Source organism: Meriones unguiculatus, chromosome 2 (assembly GCF_030254825.1).
Source record: "Meriones unguiculatus strain TT.TT164.6M chromosome 2, Bangor_MerUng_6.1, whole genome shotgun sequence".
Classification (NCBI taxonomy): domain Eukaryota; kingdom Metazoa; phylum Chordata; class Mammalia; order Rodentia; family Muridae; genus Meriones; species Meriones unguiculatus.
The window spans coordinates 45,938,586-45,956,491 of NC_083350.1; the positions used below are offsets into that span (position 1 = coordinate 45,938,586).

General features: G+C 42.2%; 1 protein-coding gene across 1 annotated transcript; it reads left to right on the top strand.

The window, feature by feature from the left end:
- The first annotated feature begins 1,719 nt into the window (after positions 1 to 1,719).
- Positions 1,720 to 16,695, top strand: Plac8l1 (PLAC8 like 1). Its single transcript, XM_021650728.2, has 4 exons — positions 1,720 to 1,838; positions 6,979 to 7,115; positions 15,267 to 15,403; positions 16,555 to 16,695. The coding sequence occupies exons 1-4, from the start codon at positions 1,720 to 1,722 to the stop codon at positions 16,693 to 16,695; spliced, it is 534 nt and encodes a 177-aa protein (XP_021506403.1).
- The last annotated feature ends 1,211 nt before the right edge of the window (positions 16,696 to 17,906 follow it).

Sequence of the window (17,906 nt, forward strand, 5' to 3'; positions counted from 1 at the left end):
GAGTATAACTAATTGCATGTGGACAACAACAACAACAACAAAACCTGGGTAGAACATGACCCTTCTGAGGGTCTTAAAGAATGTAATAAAAGGGTACTGGACACGGTGGCGCACACCCATAATCCCAGCACTCAGGGACGCAAAGGCAGGCAGATTGCTGTGAGTTCAAGGCCAGCTTGGTTTTCAAGGAGAGTCCAGGATAACCAAGGCTATACAGAGAGACCCTGTCTCAGTGACACCCCCCCCTTAAAAAAAATGTAATAAATCCTTAAGTACGTGTTCAGTTTGCAAGAGGAGATGGTAGTTTGTTCCTCATGTTTCTTGTGACAATAAATTCAGAGTTGTGCTGGTCAGGGCTTTGCCACTAGCCATGCGAGTCTTCAGAGCACTTGAAGTGTGGCTGGGCTAGCTCTTGATGTGCCATAACTAGTTTATGTTCCAGATTTTAGAGACCCAGCATGCAAAAAGAATATAAGATCTCAATAACAGCTTGAAAAAATGTTGATTAAGTGATTGGAGCAATGTCTCAGTGGTTATGCGCACTGGTGGTTCTTTCTGAGACCCTGCTGCTATTCTCAGCACCCATGTGGTGGCTCACAGCTGTGAGCCTTATGCCATGGGACTTGACACTCTCTTCTGGCCTTGTGGGCACCAGGCATGATCATGACACAGACATTCATGCAGTCACAACACCTACACATAAAAAAAAAAAAAATTTAAAAAATGGTTGAATGCCAAAATAGTATTGTCTCAAATGTTGGGTTAAGTTCAAGTTCGTCTTTTTACTTTTTGTTTTACTTGACTAACAAATCACTCACAATATATTTCTGTTAGCAATGGATGTAGAGGTTTGTTGAAATTCAGACTAAACATACTTTGCATCATTTGAAAATAAATTGTCCCATTTCTAGACTTGCTAAATTTCAGAATTCCCCTTGTTAGTGGTACCTCGTGACAACTTCCAGAGTGTTCTGTTTCAGAGGTACCTTCCCGAATGTCATTTCCAGAGCTGTCAGTGCAGGACATTCCCCTTTTTTCTAAAAATACTCTCAGAACTTTCAGTTGTAAAGACACGTTTTGGATACTGCTGGATTTTTCCAGGGATGTATGATGTGGCTTTCCCCCCTTTTTGTAATTAGAATTATATGCTTCAATACTTCTATACGTTGGAAATAGTCTCTCCTTAATCTTTTTTCTTAATGGGTTTCTGATCCTTTGAAGACTTTTTTTTCATGATACGTAATCCTCAGGCTGGAAGACCTTTCTGTTCCTGCGGTTGGGTAAATTATGGAATTGTCTCATCTTTCAGGATTGAACCACTGGTCCTGATGATGAAGCAGCCTTGCTGTCTAGTAGGGTAGAAAAGTGCAGCTTCTGAGACAGACTTGGTATGTAACAAGGTAAATACTCAGTATAAGTATCTCTAGAACGTTTTCCCATCAAAAATGAGTCCCTTGTTTTAAATTTGTGTTTACATTGTATCTCCAGTGGTCTCTCCCTTAGGATTAGAAAAAAGACAGACACTCCCCCACTCCCCTTAGGTATGTGCTCTTCTTTAAAAAGATACAATGTCTGTCAGACTGCTGTGACCTAAGGTTCCAGAATAGCAAGGTAACATTCTTTTAAAGGCATGCTTCACTTTGGTTTGAACCTGAGTTTAGAGGCAGCCTTACTGTCCAAGGGAAAGGATAGCCAGATGACACAAGGACACCTCTCACTATGAGCTGGCTCAGGCAGCACTTGTCCAGGTGGCACGAGGATGTTTCCTTGCTCAGTACACATGTACCACTCTTCTCACGCATGCCGCCTGAAGACGAGCATTTAATCTCGAACTTGAGGTAGGAAGTTAGGTGACTTTTCACCCAGGTTCTGCTGTTAGTAGGACTGTCTAGTCAATCTCTTTGTAAAAGGAGGCAGGGAAAGAACAGACTTGCAGGAAAGTAGGAGTTACCTACTGCCATGTGTACTTGAAAAGGGTACAACGGTGCTTGGTGCGGGAAAGGAGAAGGGCCACTCAAGTTAAAGGAAACCTCTTCATTCTCAGTTTAAAATGGCCCATCCTAGGGAAATGAAACTAGTTCCAGGGTCTGCCCATAATCTCCATCCCTTTGACATAAGAATCTCATAGATTTGGCTTTTAAGAATTTGAAGGAGCTGAGCATGGTGGTGCACGCCTGTACTCCCAGCTCTCAGGGAGGCAGAGGCAGGCGGATCTCTGTGAGTTTGAGGCCAGCCTGGTCTACAAAGTGAGTCGAAGATAGCCAGGGCTACACAGATAAACCCTGTCTCGGCCAGGGGGGTGGGGCAGGTGGCAGAAGAATTTGGAGTAAATGAGGCTTGAGTAGAAAGCGCAATGCATTCTTAGCACCGTGAGTTTGGTTAAAGAATTAGCAGAAACTGCCCAGACTGGTGTACCCAACCTGTGGGGGCATTCAACATTTGTTGGGGAAGGTGCCTAGCTTCTTAGAAGAGGGAAATGGAATAGAGTGAAGCCAGAAGGAGGGAGGGTGTAGTTTCCAATCTGACAGCAATACTGAGTAGGGGGAGCAGATGAGACTGACTGCATCTCCTCTCCTCATTTCCCACTAGCTAAAGCTTCCCTCTGGCTTTGAGAAGCAGAGTTGCCATATTTCTTGGTTTTCTCAATACCGACTTGCTTTTGGCAGCTGGTGTTTTTATCCTAGTAAAATCTTTATCCTGGAAAATTGAGACTGTTGGTCATCCCAACTATATTTCAAGGCATCTGGGTAGCATGAATATCAACCGGAAAAAAACAAAACAAAACAAAAAAACAAAAAAAACCCACAGACCCAGATTTCTCTGCCTTTTTTGTTATTCAGGAAAGCAAAGAATGTCCATGTTATTCACTGAATGCTGAAGTCATGTTAGCACCAAACACATATTGTTGAATGCTCATGGCAACCAAGAGCTAGAGTACTTAGAACATGGTTGGAGGGGAAAGAAGATGCCAGAACTGAGGGCAGTTGATGGGGTCTTTCTTAAACTTAAAAGAACTAGAATATAGCTAAGCTGAATTTGAAATTCAAACTTTAGTGGGCACAAACCTGCTCTTTCTGCTTGTAAATGGACAACTTCTCTGACCAGCAAAGTTCTGCGGGCACCAGCTGCATCAATCATGTCCTGTTCTTTATGGTGGCATAAGCAGCCCTTAGGGGGTTATAGACAAACAAGCTGCCTGAGAAGCCACAGTAACTACTTTCACCTCATCTGTAGCAGCCCCTTGCTCCTGCTTTAACAGCTCCCACCCTGCTCGAAAGAATTTGTTACGCATATCTGACTGCTCTCAATTTCTCCTGCTTTATTCTCCAGGTGCTGGATTACAGGTGTGCATTGCCATACCTAGATTCTTAATGGGACCACGAAATGCCTGGCACATAGAAAGTGCCCAGGGAAAGGCTGGCATTGCTATTTTAATTATGACAGATGAGCAATAAGCATAAACTGAAATGTCTTATCCAGTGTCTATAAATCTAAACATTTTAAAATAAAATCACGAAAGATTTAGAGTATTAGAATAGAGTTCTTTATTGAGTTCAAAATTAGGCAAACACATACACATACACACAGGTAATTTTTTTCCAACAAGTAAAAGTTACTTTTCTAGTTACTTGATTTGGAGTAGATAGAAGACTGGCTTCCTTGCTGTGATAAAAGGTGTTATACACATAATTTTAAGATAGAAGCAAAAAAAAAAAAAAAAAAAAAAAAAACCAAAATATTCTTGTCTAGGGCTGCAAGTTGTAAATGGTCCATTTCAGGGAAAAAATCTTCTCCAGGTGCTCAGCCCTCACAAATACCGACACTAAAATCAGAGATGATTGAAGCTCTTAGCATAATGATGGAAGCCTTGACAGTTAGGCATCATGGCGAGGAGGAAGTGCCTTGGGTTGTGTAGAGAGAGGCAGAAAGCTTCTAGGCTGCCCTTGCTTTTATTTCATCACACCTGAGAGTTAATGTCCTCTACTGCAGAATTGAAACACAGGTCAAGCTGCATAACTTAGCTCGAAGGAGCTAGATTTGAGAGACTCAATAGAAGAGACAGTGGATCTGTTGATCCAATCAGCAAATATTTATCGGTACACACTCAAGGTAGTGTGCTGACTGCTGGGTGTGCAAAGAGGAACAACAGCATGTGCTGCCTGGCAGCAAGGAGCTCACGTGGAGGGAGACGGGATAGGACCAGTATGAGAGCAGATTCTTCAGGACCAGTTTCAAATGTTCGTCGGTGGCTGTGACAGAAGAGCCTAGCTCAGGTGGGATTAGTGAGAACCAGGTCCCTCAGTTCTGGAGGCTGGAAGTCTGGGTGTGGGAGAGTACGGTTGGGTCCTATGAGGCCTCTCCTGACTCGCAGGGTGCTTCCTTGCTTTGTCCTATATATGGAAAGAAACCTCCTCCTTCATCAGTCCTATTGACCCAGGATCCCATCCTTCTGAGCCACTGAACTTTGCTCCTAGGAATAATCTCAATATGCAGCTACAGTGGGGGCTGGAGGCCCAATATGCATTTCAGAGAACGTGTCAGTCCACGGAAATAACCCCTAACTCACCTCACAACAAATAAGAACACATGCAAGTGCCACAATTCTCTTTTCTTCACATGGAGCGGAGAGGCAAATGAAAGGGTGTTTTACAAGTCTGGTTTGAAATTATCTGGTTTTAAGTAACTAGTTAGCCACTGGCTGCTGCTCTTCAGCAGCCATGCCTAAGGGGATTGTTGAGAAACAAAGAAAACTTAAATGTGTTTTCAAATGTGATAAAATATTTGTGAGTTAGCCTGAGTGTTTCAACATGAGCCAGTACTCAGTAGGCAGAGGCAGATTCATCTCTATGAGTTCCAGGCCAGGCAGGACTGTCTAGTGAGACCCTGTCTCAAAGAAAATCAATGCACCAAACAACCATGGGATTCAGGAGTTCTGTTTGACAATGAAATGGACATAATGCTAACTTTTAGTGTTTGATTTAGCATTGATCCATGTTTTATGCTTTTCTCTAAGACTCGAGAGCATATAGGTCTTAAATTGCAAAGGACCAGGGAAACTGTGGGGAGCACTGCACAGTTCTGGATCAGTGACTCCAGCCCAGCCTTCCTTCTGGGCTCTTGTGTAGCATCTTCAGCTCTTTGCTTAGGATCCTCTGATGACTCACTGGATCTTTGAACTAGGTGTGTTTCAAGCATCCTCCCTTCTTGCTTACCCTCTCTTCTGTTTTCCTTGCCATTCTTGGTAGATAGACACTGCCCAGATGGTGAAGGCTTGGAAACTGTTGCAGTCACCAATGAACTCCATGTCCAGTGCATGATGTGCTCGCTTAAGAATTATCTGGAAACCTGACTTCTGGACTTCTTCTTTGCAGACCGGTGTGGTTGGTCTGGGACAAGGCTTTGGAACTTGTTTTAACAAGCTGTCCTGTTTGTTATTGCTTGGGCAAGCTATTAGCTTTCTTGTCACTGTGACAGAATGCATGATATAAACAACGGAAAGGAAGAATTATGTATTTTGGATTACAAAGATTTCAACCCATATGTTTTAGCCCCATTGATTATGGGGCCCATGTTGAGATAGTATGCTGGAAATGTATGAAGAAAGATAGTGTGTGCCTTAGGGTAGACAGGGAAGGAGGAAGGGGCTGGTCCCAGAAACCATTAAAAGCGTGACCAGACCCTTCATAAAGCAGCTTCCACATCCATGATCCCAATGAAGCGCTTCTTCCAAACAGGCCTTCCTTACCAACTACACTTTCCAGAATGTCCCCAAATCATACCAACTGGGGACCTTCAACACAAGTCTGGAGGGGACATTTCATGTTTAACTCTAGCAGGCAATAGTGTGTGATAGAAAATACATACCATGATATCATAACATCTGGTTGATTTTATGGCTCCAAGTCAGAGGCTGGAAAGGGCTTCCCAGGGCAATAAAATCTTAGGATTGGTCAGATATGTTTCACTTTGACTTCTAGGGCACACAGAACTTGGTGACCTACTCCAACAATGGTTTCTGGAGAAATGGTGTTATGTCTTGTTTATTTTGTTGCACATCAGAGATCAGGTGCAAACACTTCATGGGGCTTTTGCTGCAGGAGAGGTGTACAACAGGATAATGACAGCATGGTGCAGGCTCAGATTCGTTTTAGGCTCCAATGAGTCCAAGTCCACCCAGCTTGGAGCTTGAAGCATCTTACCTTAACCTATGAAAATGGCTGTTGCCATTTCCGTGGCTGAAATTCAGATAAAACTTTCTACCTCAGAAAGAGGGAAGTTTGTTTTGTTTTTCCCTTCACCTCGCTGTTGTAGCCCAGTCTCTTGATCACTTGTTCCCTAATTTATGATCACAGAAAGTGGAATTATCCATTCCTTTCAGGGCAAATCAACTCCAGGTTAAGCTTTGTGGTGCAGCTCTGGACTTTCTGCATTGGGGTCATCCACATTCGGACTCCAGTAGCCTCGCCCGGGTTACCAGCTGCTCTCTCAGTCCTGTTTAAAAAGGTGCCTCATTCTTGGGGTTTAGCTCACCTCACCTGTGATGCTCCCTCTGGAGACAGCAGGCTAATTACATGCTTTCAATCAATACAGCAAGCCCCATGACATGGTTCTCCCATCTGAACTAATAGGGAGCGTAAACCACTTAGCTGAGGTCATGTCACCACGGAGGGCCATGCTCAGATCTGACCTGATGTCTCTTTGCTTCAAGTTTGTGAATTTAACTATTATGAAATGCTGGCAAACACTGAGGTGGTGGTTTGGACATTGAACTTGAGTGACAGGTTGCTCCTTAATGGGACGGAAAAACCAAAGCAAACTAAACACCTCAGAGAAGGTATGCTGAAAGAGGGAGTCACCCCGGATTATGAGTCAGAGCCTCTTGGCACCTTGTGACTCTGATCTACTCTTTACTGTTCTGTCTTGATCAATGGCTGTCATTCTGCATCTTTGTTAAGATAACCACCCTCGACTCTCCAGGAGCCACGTACCAGCCTGTGCCGTGGTGGAGCAGCCTATCCGCGGAGCCAGTGGCAGGACCACAGTCACAGCCATTGTTCCGACTGGTGGGGACTGGAGCACCGGCCTCTTCAGTGTCTGCAGAGACAGGAAAATCTGTACGGGTTTCTTTTTCACGTAAACCCCTTCTTACCATTTCTTTCCCAAGGTGTCAGCGGAAAAGCTACTCCAGCACAAAGTCAGAAAGTAAATGATTTCAGAAAATCATGTACTAGTCTAGTGTCTCAAGAGTACTCCTTAGTTAAAAAAAAAAAAAATTGTGCTTTTCAGCAGTGTAGACCTGCAGCGCCCAGTGATGCGTGCCCGTCATCCAGGCACTCAGGCCAGCCTGCTCTACAAGGCAAGTCCAGGACAGCCAGGGCTGCACAGAGAAACCTTGTCTCGAAAAACCAACCAACCAACCAAACAAAAAACAATGCAGACCCATTCATAGAATAAGTGGTATTTTCAGAGATTTAAAAAAAAAAAAAAGATAGAATCCATTGTTGACAAAGATACATAAAATAGCCTCCCTCATCCACTAGAGGTGAAAGTGTGAACTGAAAGGGGATAAAGATAGTTTTTGACCTGATAACTACATTTCTAGTTATGAAATAAATTTTCTGCAAGATGTACCAGGAACATTAAAACTGCAGCCTTGGCTACTGAGGCAAAGCTTGGAACAGCATACACATTGCATCGATCCACTGAATTATTATGCAGCCAGGAGAAGTCAGTAGTAGAGTAACATCTAATGGGGGGGGGGGGGAAAGATCTTTTGAGTAAAGTTTTATTTTTATTTAATTCTTATTTTCTGAGACACAGTCTCACTGTTTCCCTGGCTGGTCTGGAACTCATAGACATCCGCCTGCCTCTGCCTCCTGAGTGCTGGGACTAAAAAGGTGCATGGTACCATACCTGGCTTGCGTATTTTGGATTTTGGATTCAAGAAGCTGACTGACTGCAAAACTGTGATGATTAGGTTCCATCTGGAGGAGGTGAAAGCATTTAAAAATAAACTGTAGAAGGACACATACACAAATATTTACAGCAGACGTCTCCAGGTGGCAGGCTAACAAATATGTTTAATTTTTAATGATCTCTTTAATATCTCCTTGTAAAGAATTTGCATTCCTCTTATAACAATGAGAACGGCCTGAAAGGAAACCCACTTTGTTGCTTGAGACCTTTTCTGTCACTAGTTCAGTTGTCAAGAGGTTGCAGTTCATGGCTGATCCCTGGCTTAGAGCCAAGGCACCCCGAGTCAGTGTTTAATCTCAGCTGCCATGTATCGGATCCCCAGAACCCACAAGAAGTAAGTGTTGTATCCTTTCTGTACACCCTGTCTTTCCACAGGTAGCTAGTCTGACAGTAAGAGTCCAGATAGAGTCCACATACTTAGAAGGTTATGGAAAGATTTTAAAAGGAAATATATTTAAAAATTAAAAGCACCATTTAATGATCATAAAAATATATTAATCTATTAAATATGTAATATATTAAATACATATAATAAATATATAAAATGTAAATTATATATTATATTAAAATATATCTATAAAAGACAGAACCAAAGGACAGAACAGTAGCTATAATTGTACTTCTTGGATATTTTTCTTCCACCCCCAAATTCCTTTACTTATATGTGTACATAATTTACACAAATGAAAGAATCATAAAAACACATTACTTTATATCTGTTTTAGTCTCACCACACATTTAGGTCATGAGTACCATGTAGACACATCTGGAGCTAATTTCTCAAATTGCTTTATGGATCCCCTTGTACCACAGTTTATTTATGCAGAAACCGCTGTTGGTGGGCCTTTCTGTGGTTTATCCAAACAAGTGCTGTGCGAATACGCTTGTTCGGATGTCAGTTTCGCATGATGTGAGGATATCTGTTTCGGGTAATTGCTAAGGGCACGTTTGTTGACCGAACAGAACATGCCTCTTTAAATCACTGTAGGTATTGCCTAGTGGCTTTGCTCCTGGGAGGTGGACTAATTAACAGGTCCACCGGCAGCGCCTGCACATACGTCCTCCGCCCCTCTCCAAAGCGTCTCATTACTGGAAGGCCTGGTTCCTTCGCAATAACTGAACTGGCGTGCTGTGCTCGAGTTTCTACTCACCTTTCCTACTTCTGCTGCCTGGGCCTCTGCACCGCAGCTTCTTTCTTGTGTTTGTTTTGACTTGCCTGTGAATGAGTAGGACGGCATTCTACACACAGGGGTAGAGAACAGGCCTGGGTCTAAGTAAGCTGAGAGGGCTTGTGTAACCATCAAACTTGTAGGTGTTAAAGAAAAAAGCGCTGAATGTATGTCACAAACCCCTGTTGACCTTGAGCTGTGTTAAAGAAGAAAATACATGATTGATCACGCATTCATCTGTTCGCCTTATAAAAAGGGGATGCTACAGGAAAAGGATCCATGTCTCTTTGTAAAACCCAATTTGTGCTTGTTAACAAGAGTAACAACAAAAATCAATTTGGAACATTTTTCTCCAGGCATTTTCTCTGTATTTACCTGTGTGCCCATCAGCCAATACATGCTATTGCTTTGTAACTATTTAAGCAAAGCATAAATGGTAGTAAGCTGTATCCATTATGCAATATGACTTTTAAAAAAATTCGAATTAGTCAAATTAGTCTTAGAGACTTAGCTATATTGGGACTTAGCTGACCTTTCACCACATCCTTTTAGAAAAACGTTTATGTGTGTGAGTGGTGTGTGTGCAGGTGTGTCTTCCTCTAATGCTCCTCTTTATCCCTTTGAGACTGGGTCTCTCATTGTACCTAGAGCTTGGCTGGTCGCCCTCAAGCCCCAGCAGACCTTTTGTCTCTGTCTCCCGCAGTCCTGGTGTTTCAGGTGTGCACGCTGGCTTGCTATGTGGGCGCTGGGATCCAGCCTCAGGTCCTCATGCTTGCACACCAAGCACTCTTAACCACTCAACCATCTCTCAGGCCTTTTGCCACATTCTTAGTGGCTATCCACTCATGCCTTATCTGATTTTTAGCCCACTGATATACACTTAAACTTTTAAATTTTATGGCACAGACAGTGCTACAGTGACTGTCCTTGCAGGTCCCTTTTTTTGCAGTTTCATAAACAGTACTCTAGGTGCTGATAAGTGAAATTGTTCATTCCCAGAGGGTTTTAAATCTAATAGACGGTGCAAAGTTATCATCTAATGTGATTAGGCTAATTGCCACATCCATGGATTGTTACTCTAAGACCCAAAGCCTATATTAGAAAGGGGCATTCTTGTGCGTGGCCAGTAGCTTCTGATAGTATTCATATGCCTTTCTAACGACATTGCTGTTGGCCATTGGTATTTCCTTTCCAACAAGCTACCCATTCATGCCCTGTGCCATTTTCTTCTCTTTTGTCTTCTTTTATATATAGATTTATAAGAGTCTCTCCAATATTCTACACGCCAATCCTGGCCTCAGACATCACTATGAGGCATTCCCCTTTAGATAAAGGATCCAATCCTTATACTCTTGTACATCTCTTCTTGCGGTCTAGTCTAAGCGTCCTTATCACCAACCACACTCCTCACCAGGCAGAGCAGTGACACATGACTCAGAGGGTCCTTCTGAAGGGAATCACATGAGTTCAGATCATCCCCCAAGGATAATTAAAGTAACAATAGTCATACTGTCCTGGAATACACAAATCCATATGTATCATGGCAGGGTAGAAATGTAAAACACGAGAACATATGGACTTATATGTAGTAGTAGGCCTTTGGGGCCAGACTCCTGAAGTTCAAGTCTGGTCCCTGGCTTGTACTACTAATGTTATAAACTTACAGGGAATTACTTAATTCTTCTGGAGATTAGATGGACTAATTGGAAATTGGGCATAGTAAGAGGATCTATACTATTCACTTATTGGTTTTCTGAGATAGGGTCTTAGTAAGCACAGGCTGTCTTAGAATTTTCCGTGTTTCCCGGGCTGTCCTTGAACTCATGATCCTATTGTCTCAGTCGTACAAGTACTATGGTTATGGGATGGATTATCATGTAGGCCTTAAAAATGGATAGTTTGTATGGTCCTTTCAAAGATTATATGAACTAATGCGTGCAAAATGTTTTCAGCAAGAGCTTGCCACACAGTGAACTCTATAAATGTTAGCTATTATGAAATAAATATTTAAGCTTCGTATAAAAAAAAAAAACAGCTGAATTCCATTTCAAAGTCATTAAGTTTGAGTATTGTGGTTTGAATGAGAGTGTAGCCTATGGGCTCCTTCCTATGTTTAGATGCTTGGCTCTCCAGTTGGTGGAATTGTCTGGGAAGGACTAGGAGGCATGGCCTTGTTGGCGGACGTGTCGCTTGTGTTTAGGGATCTCTGCTCTCAGCTGCTGCTCTAGCGCCATGCCTGCCTGTCTGCCTGTCTGCCTGTCTGTCTGTCTGCCTGTCTGCCTGTCTGCCTGTCTGCCTGTCTGCCTGTCTGCCTGTCTGTCACCATGATAGGCATGGACTCTAACCCTCTGGAACCGTGAGCCCCAGAATGAAATGCTTTCATTTGTAAGTTGCTGAGGTCATGGTGTTTTAGTAAAAAGGATCTAAAAAGCACACTTATACAGCATGGTTACCTCACAGAAAGATTTAAAAAGAGCCCCGTGTGGGTCCCGACAACATGGCGCAGATGCGCTAAGGCACAATCAGCTTCGTTACGGTATGCTGACAGCTCAGAGACGTGCGAACAGAATCGATCAGGTGCTTGTTTGCCAGCTTTGCAACTCGGCCACATTTCGTTAATTGCTTTATTTGTGGGAATTTACAGTATTTCATAATTTTTACAGAACGGGCCATTGATTTCAAATTGCCCTAATTCAAGGTTGCAGAGGCTGGGAGTCCTCCGAGCTTAGTGTAAATTGTGCTGTTTTCTAAGTTGTTCAGATTAATTGTTGGTGCTGGGCAGAATCTCCTGACCTGCTTGGGAATTATTTTTCAGTGTTGGGTCCTGATCATTGATCATTCTAGGCAAATACACTACGATGGAGCCATATCCCAAAGTCAGTATTTTTTTTTTTTTTTTTTTTTTTTAACATTCAGATTAAAATGTCTCAGAATTACTTGAGACTACATGGTACCTACTGTACCTTTGTTTCCGCACTGGACGCTGCAGTGACTAACACTGCATTCGTCTTACAACAGCTAAAATAAAAACTGACAATAGCACATGCTGGCAAGGGTGTCAAGCCGTTAGAAGTCTTGAATGTTGTCGGAGAGGATGTGGAATGGTAGAGATGTTTTGCACAATTATTTGTCTATATTTGTGGAAGTAAACAGATGACCTAGCAATTTCTCTATCGGGAAACTACCCAAATAAAATGAAAGCATATATCCACATATGGAGTTAGAAGTATGTAAATATACAGATTAACTGTCCGTATAAAGAATTATAGAAACACAGATAAAGCATGGTGGTATTAATATAAAAAAGGAGCCATAAAAATGTCCATTAGTGGGAGAACAGGCTAACAGTTTGTAGGATGTTCATACAGTGAAATGCTATTTATCCAACAATAAGAACTACAGATTCATGTAACAACATGAGTAAATCTGAAAAAAAAAATACCCAGGATATTGCACAAAACAGAAATAGCTATAAAAGTAAATGTGATTTCCTTGAGATGAGGGATTAGACAGAGGCAAATTTTACTTGTGGGAATAGAAGTCATGGCTGTGTTTCCCTCAGGAGCAGGGGTGGGAAGGGTGGGTTTACTGTATGGAAACTCGACCAACACTGCATGAGGGCAGCATTTCACATTTCCTGATAGATTAAACTCTCCCAAAGTCAACACTTAAGATTTGTTCATTTGTGAGTATAAAATTACTCGATTAAAGTGTTTAGTATGTGTGCTGGATAGTTTTATGTCAACTAGACACAGCTAAAATCATTTGAGAGGAGGAAACCTCAACTAAGCAACTGCCATCATAAGATCAGGGTGTAGACAAGCTTGGAAAGGCATTTTCTTTCTTTTCTTTTCTTTTTTTTTTTTTTTTTTGATAAACACAAGACTTTATTTCAACAACTGATAAATACAAAAGTATCCATGAATTGTTTTACTTCATATATTTTTTCCTTTTTTCTTTATTAATTACACTTTATTCACTTTGTATCCCCCCCCATGGTTCCCTCCCTCCTCCCATCCCAATCCCTCCCTTCCTCCACCCTCTGCATTCATGCCCCTCCCCAAGTCCACTGATAGGGGAGGTCTTATTTTCCTTCCTTCTGATCCTAGTCAATTAGGTCTCATCAGGAGTGGCTGCATTGTCTTCTTCTGTGGCCTGGTAATGCTCCCCTCAGGGGGAGGTAATTAAAGAGCAGGCCAATCAGTTCATGTCAGAGACAGTCCCTGTTCTTATCACAATGGAACCCACTTGGATACTGAACTGCCATGGGCTACATCTGTGCAGGGGTCTTAGGTTATCTCCATGCATAGTCCTTGGTTGGAATAGCAGTCTCAGGAAAGACCCCTGTGCTCAGATTTTTTGGTTCTGTTGCTCTCCTTATGGAGTTCCTGTCCTCTCCAGATCTTACAGTTTCCCACTTCTTTCATAAGATTCCCTGCACTCTGACCAAAGGTTGCCCATAAGTCTCACTATCTACATTGATAGTTTGCAGGGCAGAGCTTTTCAGAGGTCCTCTGTGTCAGGCTCCTGACTTGTTCCCTTTTTTCTCCTTCTTCTGATGTCCAGCCTCTTTGCCTTTCTGGATAGGAATTGGGCATTTTAGCAAGTCCTCCCTCTTAATTGGTTTCTTTAGGTGTACAGATTTTAGTAGGTTTATCCTATATTATATGTCTATTTGAGTGAGTATATACCGTGTGCATCTTTCTGCTTCTGGGATAGCTCACGCTGGATGATCTTTTCCAGATCCCACCATTTACCTGCAAATTTCATGATTTCCTTGTTTTTTATTGCTGAGTAATATTCCATTGTGTAGATGTACCACAATTTGTGCATCCATTCCTCCACTGAGGGGCATCTGGCCTGTTTTCTTAATTAGTGATTGATGGGAGAGGGCCCAGAACATTGTGGATGAGACGACCCCTGGGCTGGTGGTCCTGGGTTCTGTAAAAAAGCAGGCTGAACAAGCCAGGGGAAGCAAGCCCATAAGCAGCACCCCTCCGTGGTCTCTGTATCAGCTCCTGCCTCCAGGTTCCTGCCCTGTTCGAGTTCCTGTCCTGACTTCCTTCAATGAAGAGCAGTTATTTGAAAGCATAAGCCAAATAAACCCTTTCCTCCCAAGTTGCTTTGGTTATAGTGTTTCATCACGGCAATGATAACTCTAATTAAGATAGTATGTTTCTTCCAAAGGACTGATCATCATGGCATTTTTGTTGGGTTCATAGTCTTAATTATTTGAAATCATCAGGGCTGTCAACTTTTTGCGCTGATAGATAATGTGACATCTAAACTGCATGTCAGGCGCTCTTAACTTGTGGCCCATTAACAGTTTTCAATAGCTTCGTGAACGCCATAAAGAGAATGCACAATTTGCCTGCCCATGTGCGTATATTTTTTTTCCTTCTGGAACAAGTTCACAACAGCCATTATATTCTCAAAAGGCTCTGTGGCCTCAAACATCTTTAGAATAGAATTTTTGTTAGAAAGTCCACTTAAGCTGTATAGCAACCCATATCAATAGTTAACAGTGAATGAACTCGTAAGTGGAAACCATTTCCAGTTGACACTCAAGGATCCAATCACCTAATAGTTTACAAATTAAAATGGACAAGTGTCAGTGGCTCTGTGAAGCTAGCAAAAATTAGAATAACCTCTGATAGAATAAAACCCTGATAAGAATAAGAAACAGAGTCAGTGTATACCCAAAAGTTTTTCTATCATTATTACAGAAAGGGATATCTGTTATTCAAGGCTATTCTAATATTCTAGGTCCATGATAAGTTCTGCAATTAGATAGATGAACATAACAAGCATCGATTATGATTTAAAAAATTACTTAACATTTTTGACAGGGGGAAAACTGTTATCATAGTCAGTGCTAACAGAATTGTGTCAGGTTCAGCTTTGGAAATATTTAACAAAAGAACACAATTTTGATATGGCTAAGTAATGGCAATTTTCTCACTCTGAGTCTTAAGAATTGTCTATTCATTCCCTGTCCCTGGCTGCAGGTGGACAATGCAATGTTGAAATTGATGGCAAAAGGTTGTGAATCTATTTAAGATGCGAAGTCATTCCCTGAATATCTGAGAGTGCTGGTTTTCTCTTTTGTTCAATTGACAGGTTTTTGTGGTCTGTTTTGTCCCATATGTCTTGAGTGTGACATTGCCAGGCATTATGGAGAATGTCTTTGTTGGCCACTGTTACCAGGGTCTACCTTTGCATTGAGAATTGGCACCAGAGAGAGACATAAGATACAGGTAAGGGCAGCTGAGGTGTGTGTGATTCTCAGTGTGATGCTTTTCAAACCCATGATTTTCCAGAGTGATAGGAGAGAGAGCGGGGGTGGGGGAGGTGTGGCTGAAGATGCTTAAACATTTCACACTTAACAGAAAACCGTAGGGATGAAAGTTCTGATTTCATTATTACCTAGGAGTATTGATTAACTAAAATGCTGTACAGCAAAGGATCATTCTAAGTAGAAATTATAATGAAGGCTATTGGTCAACAGGCTTGGTCAAATCATTGGCCAACTTACACTTCCTGAGATGTGCTTTGATGCATAGAAATAAGAGGTTATAGCTACTCTCCCCTCCCATCTACAAAAACAAAACTCTACATACGTCTCTTATTTACTTCAGGAAATAATAGATGGAATAAAACCTAATTTGGAGGATGTATTTGTGTGGTCTGACCTTAAGTGTAGCCTGTGTGACACATGTAGATTTTACTTAGGGGGTTCCCTGAGGTCCTTAACTTTCAGTGGAGCCATGGGAGGGTGAGGAGAGCTGGGTGACACACAAGCAGACACAATGATCTTCACAAAGGAACCTTTTGCATTGGGTACACTGACACAGACACTGACACAGACACACAGACACACAGACACAGACTCTTTTTCTCTCTCTCTCCTCTGTCTCACACAGTATCTAGGTATTTTATAGGGTGATCTCTAAATATCTTTTTACATGAACAAAACAAGGCACAGACTTAAAAGGACTATACATGTATATGTGTCATAAAAGGACTATACATGTATATGTTTAGGCTGACAAAGTTTGCCTGGAAATGTAACTGGTAACCAATGGGTTGTCTTTAGGCAGGTGGTTGGATGACTGGGGCCAGCTCTGGAGGAGGGAAGGGGAGATTTAACTTCCATACCTTTTTACTATGGAAATTTGGGGCTATTTTAGTTTATTACCTACTACAAAAAAAAAAAAAAGATATAATGAGTCTAAAAAGAAGAATTTCAGAAAGAACTGTCAAAAACGAAGGAGCATTGATTGCTTGGCACTTGGGCTACCCAAGGTCCTCTGGGTTGGCTTAAGGGGGATCTTGGAAGCTGAGGGTGGGATGGGCCAGCAGGCTCGGGAGAAACCAAATGAAACTGTGTAATTTGTTCTTGCCCTAGGGCACCCTCTGTGAAGACTGGATGGCCGTGTACTGCTGCTGGCCTTTCTCTGTGTGTCAGGTGGCCCGAGAACTCAAGATGAGACCCTCCCAACTCTACGAAATCTGTGAAGTCCCCGCACCCAAGGACAGCCTGGTTTGATGGCAGCCTCCTCCCATCCACTCTCCTACACCTTCCTCTCAGACCTGCTCAGAAAAACTGTTCTTTTTTTTTTCCCCCATAGGTTTTCACTGGAATAGGAAAATAAATGATTTGCTCACTAATGTCTCTGCTGTGTTATGATTCCTGGGAGGTCTTGAGTATATTCTGACTTTGATATTTCGGCCCAGCCATGCTCTTTGCCTTCTAGAGGTGAGTGATCTTTACTTTCCTCGTCAGGGTTTTGGGAGGTTGACTTTTCTCTGAGTTTTCTGATGTCATCCTTTCTTGAGAGCTGCCTGTGAGGCCACAAGAGTTACTCTGTATTTATTGTATTAACCTGCTTTGTAAAAGGAATCAGTGATAGGCAGGGCATGATTAACCAGGCACCAATAGTTTTGAACCAACTCCTTCAGTCTTAGTTGCACATGAAGAAAGTCTGAAGTTCATGCTGATCTTGAACTCTTCTTCAATACTCCTAGTCTCCTTACTCCAGGCTCAAAATCATAATTGGGCAATTGTTGTGGGTGTAACTGTGTTTCCTGCTTTTCCTACAGTCCACAAGAAAACAAAAAGTGTTGCAACCCAACCTCTGGTACTTGTGACGGAGATATTATCTGGAAACAGAGTCTTTGCAAGTGTGATGAAATTAAGATGAGCTCAGTAGGGTAGGACCTAATCCAGCGTGATAGGTGTCCTGTAAGGAAGAGGTAGAGACACATGGGAGAATGGCCATGTGAGGACTGGGGTGGAGATTGGAATGATGAATCCCCAGGCAGGGACTGCTTAGGGATGCTGAAGCTGGAGAAAGCACGGGAGAATCTTCCTTCCAGAGTTTTGGAGTAATTGGTCCTGACAATTATCCTTTGGACTTCAGCCTCTAGAAATGTGATGGAATAAGTTTCTGTTGTTTCAAGATGCCAAGTCTGTGCCCTAGGAGGCTAGTGTGGCAAATATCTCTACCTTGTGAAGTGAGTCTTTTGGCTAGGTCTTTCCAGGTCAACAGCTCAAGGCTGAAGAACATGTTATGATAGTTGATACCTGCAATCCCAGCCTTTGGGGGACCGAGGCAGGAGAACTGCCATCATCGAAAAGAAAATCAGTTCCTAGAATAGCTGGCACATGGATGTAGCAAACACTTTGAAGGGGCAAAAACCAATTTAAAAAATATTTGTGTTTATTATTATTAGTATTGTGTTATATGTTCACTCATG

Excerpts from the sequence above, each read along its gene's own strand:
- Plac8l1 (XM_021650728.2), top strand. The coding sequence starts at position 1,720 with ATGAGCTGGCTCAGGCAGCACTTGTCCAGGTGGCACGAGGATGTTTCC. Across the intron at positions 7,116-15,266 it reads CTGCAGAGACAGGAAAATCT|GTTTTTGTGGTCTGTTTTGT; the intron begins GTACGGGTTTCT and ends TTCAATTGACAG. Across the intron at positions 15,404-16,554 it reads GAGAGAGACATAAGATACAG|GGCACCCTCTGTGAAGACTG; the intron begins GTAAGGGCAGCT and ends TTCTTGCCCTAG.